Source organism: Otolemur garnettii, unplaced genomic scaffold (assembly GCF_000181295.1).
Source record: "Otolemur garnettii isolate 467f Iridium unplaced genomic scaffold, OtoGar3 scaffold00685, whole genome shotgun sequence".
Classification (NCBI taxonomy): domain Eukaryota; kingdom Metazoa; phylum Chordata; class Mammalia; order Primates; family Galagidae; genus Otolemur; species Otolemur garnettii.
The window spans coordinates 1-3,333 of NW_003853080.1; the positions used below are offsets into that span (position 1 = coordinate 1).

Here is a 3,333-nt window from a genome sequence, read left to right on the forward strand (position 1 = left end):
ACTCTATTCCTTTTACAGTAGTATCAAAGAAGATGAAATATTTGGGAGTTTACCTAATGAAGGACATGAAAGATCTCTATAAAGAGAACTAGGAAACTCTGAGAAAAGAAATAGCTGAGGATGTTAACAAATGGAAAAACATACCATGCTCATAGCTGGGAAGAATCAACTTTGTTAAAATGTCCATATTACTCAAAGCAATATACAAATTTCATGCAATCCCTAATAAAGCACCACTTTCATACATTAAAGATTTGCAAAAAATAGTACTTCATTTTATATGGAACCAGAAAAAACCTCGAATAGCCAGGACATTACTCAGAAACAAAAACAAATCAGGAGGAATCACACTACCAGACCTCAGGCTATACTGTAAATCTATAGTGATCAAAACAGCATGGTACTGGCACAAAAATAGAGAGGTAAATGTATGGAACAGAATAGAGAGCCAAAAGATGAACCCAGCTACTTATCATCATTTTCTCTTTGATAAGCCTATCAAAAACATAAATTGGGGGAAAGATTCCCAATTTAACAAATGGTGCTGACAGCTTATAGAAAACTGAAACTACACCCACACCTTTCACCATTAACAAAAATTGACTCTCACTGGATAAAAGATTTAAATTTAAGACATGAAACTATAATGATTCTTGAAGAGAGTGTAGGGGAAGTACTTGAAAAGATTGTACAGAAACTTGTGAATTTGATTAGGTCTCATTGGTGTATTTTTGTCATTGCTATGATTGTTTTTGGGGTGTCTTCACAAATTCTTTTCCTACACCAATATCTATAAGAGTGTTTCCACCATATTCTACAATTCTGATATTTTCATGCCTTAGGTTTAAGTCTATTATCCACCATGAATTAATTTTTGTGAGTGGTGACAGGTATGCATCCCAATTCAGTCTTTTACATGTGGCTATCCAGTTTTCCCAGCACCATTTATTAAATAGGAATTCTTTCCCCCTGTGTATGTTTTCATCTGCTTTAACAAAGATTAGGTGGGAATATGAGGATGGTTTCATCTCTGGGTTCTCTGTTCTGATTCACAGGTCTATGCCTCTATGTTTGTGCCAGTATCATGCTGTTTTCATTACTACAGCCTTGTAATACAGCTTGAAGTCTGATAAAGGGATGCCTCCCACTGAGTTGACTTTGGTAGTTTTGTCCATTTCATCTAGGTTATCTAATCTGTTATTGTATAATTGCTTATACTGTTCTTTTCTAATACTCTCTAATATGTAAACATATATATTATATATGAATGTGAGCATATACATTAGCTATAGAATGTATATAGGTAGTGTGTTTATATAAATATACACATTTATACACATCATATATACATATATATATATGAATATATATATATACACACACATAAAATAATGCTATGTCAACCACTGCAGGCACAAATCCTAACCTCACTTCCCTTATGTAATACCCACAATTCATAGAACTGTCCCTGGTGGTGCAGGACCAAGGAGACAGGAATATCACCTTGACTCAGAATCAGGCAAAGATGCAGCTGAACTGGAATCTGGCACAGAAACCTGGTGACACAGGTAATGGCTGAGATATTAAAAGGTCCACGAGGCTTCATGGTGAGATAAAATGCCCAAAGATGTGGAAAACAATATTTAAAGATTAAAGAGAGGTGTGGGATATGGGGGGCTCTAGGAGAAGAGTTTATTTAATAAAGATGAGGCCCCACTGGGAATCACAAGATGTTAATCATGGCCTTGTCCCACAGGCCGTTCTGTGGTGGGCCTCATGTCCACTCCAGGGATCGGCAAGTTGTTGGCCGAGGCCCTCCTGGTCCTGGATCCTGAGCAGCTGGCAGCTCTGCACAAAACACACAAGGGCTGGAGGCAGGATGTCCCCCCCGTCCTGCTCTCAGACGTCACCTCTGCCTTTCTGAGCAACAAGAACACCCAGAACCTCAGCGCCTCAGTTACTTTCACCTTCTCCCATCATGTGAGTTCTGGTAGGGTGAGGTGGCAGGCGTTGGAAGAAACCTGAGTCCTGGGAACAGCCTTATTGCTCAGTTAAGTCTTAGGGTTTAGGGGCCCCCATCATATTTGCATCTCTCCCCCCAAAACCAACCCTTCTTAAGCCAACTTTGAGCTAGGATCTCAGGTCATCTCAATCCATAGCTCACACCTGTTCCCTGTACCTACAGTCAGTGATCCCTGGACCAAGGCAGATGGTATTCTGTGCCTTCTGGGAGCAGGACCAGAGTGGATATGGACATTGGGACACCACAGGCTGCAGGACAGTGGACACCAGAGACAACAGCACCACCTGCCACTGCACCCACCTCAGCAGCTTTGCCGTCCTCCTGGCGCACTACGAGGAGCTGGTGAGAGGAGATGCATTCTGTATCTACTGCTGTGTAACAGATTCCTACAAATGTGGCAGCTTTCAAAAACAAATTCATTATCCCACAATTTCTCTGGGTCGGCATCCAGTATGGCAAGAGATGACTCTTTCTGTCCTTCAGTCCTCCCAGGGGCTAAATTCATTAGTTCAGAACCTCATAAAATTCTAGATTAACCTCACATACATACCTTCCTCCTCCATTCCTGGATTTCATAAACAATACAAGAATAAAAATGGTAGTGGGAGTCATTACCCCAGCGCAGGTAATTCTAATCGTGAACCTTTCTTTTCCCAGGAAGACCAGCCGGTGCTGAACTTCATCACCTACATAGGGCTGAGCCTCTCCCTGCTGTGCCTCCTCCTGGCAGCCCTCACCCTCCTTCTGTGCAAGGCCATCCAGAACACCAGCACCTCACTGCACCTGCAGCTCTCCATCTGCCTCTTCCTGGCCCACCTCCTTTTCCTCACTGTGATTGATCTAACCAAACCCAAGGTACTAATAGTGGTGTTCCACTATCAAAGGCAAAGGACTCCCTTCCTTGCCCTAGAAGGTTCTGGTTAATGGAATGATGCTGCTTTGGATACTTTAATGAAATGACCCTGAGTCCTGGGAGGGTTAGAAGAGGAACCTGCCAATTTCACACTGCCTTACCCAACTAGAAAACAAATTTTTCTTTTATTCTCTTTTATATTTCCTTTCTTTTTTAACTATGCCCCGTCAGCATAAAGAAAACAAATCTTCCCTTTCCAACTCCATTATGTACATCAGAATTCCCCCACAATGGCTGGGTATAGCATTCCTGGACCACTCCTAGACCAGACTGCTGCCCTCAGTGTCTTTTACTCCACCCCAGGTGCTGTGCGCCATCATCGCAGGTGCCCTACACTATCTCTACCTGGCCTCCTTCACCTGGATGCTGCTGGAGGGCCTAAACCTCTTCCTCACTG

At 42.4% G+C, this 3,333-nt stretch overlaps 1 protein-coding gene across 1 annotated transcript; it reads left to right on the plus strand.

The window, feature by feature from the left end:
- Window positions 1-1,460: 1,460 nt before the first annotated feature.
- Window positions 1,461-2,862, plus strand: LOC100947130 (histone-lysine N-methyltransferase 2E-like; the record flags this gene model as incomplete). Its single annotated transcript, XM_012814034.1, has 3 exons — window positions 1,461-1,568; window positions 2,186-2,365; window positions 2,681-2,862. Coding segments are annotated over 3 exons (470 nt in total), but the record flags the coding sequence as incomplete, so codon positions are not given.
- Window positions 2,863-3,333: the final 471 nt, after the last annotated feature.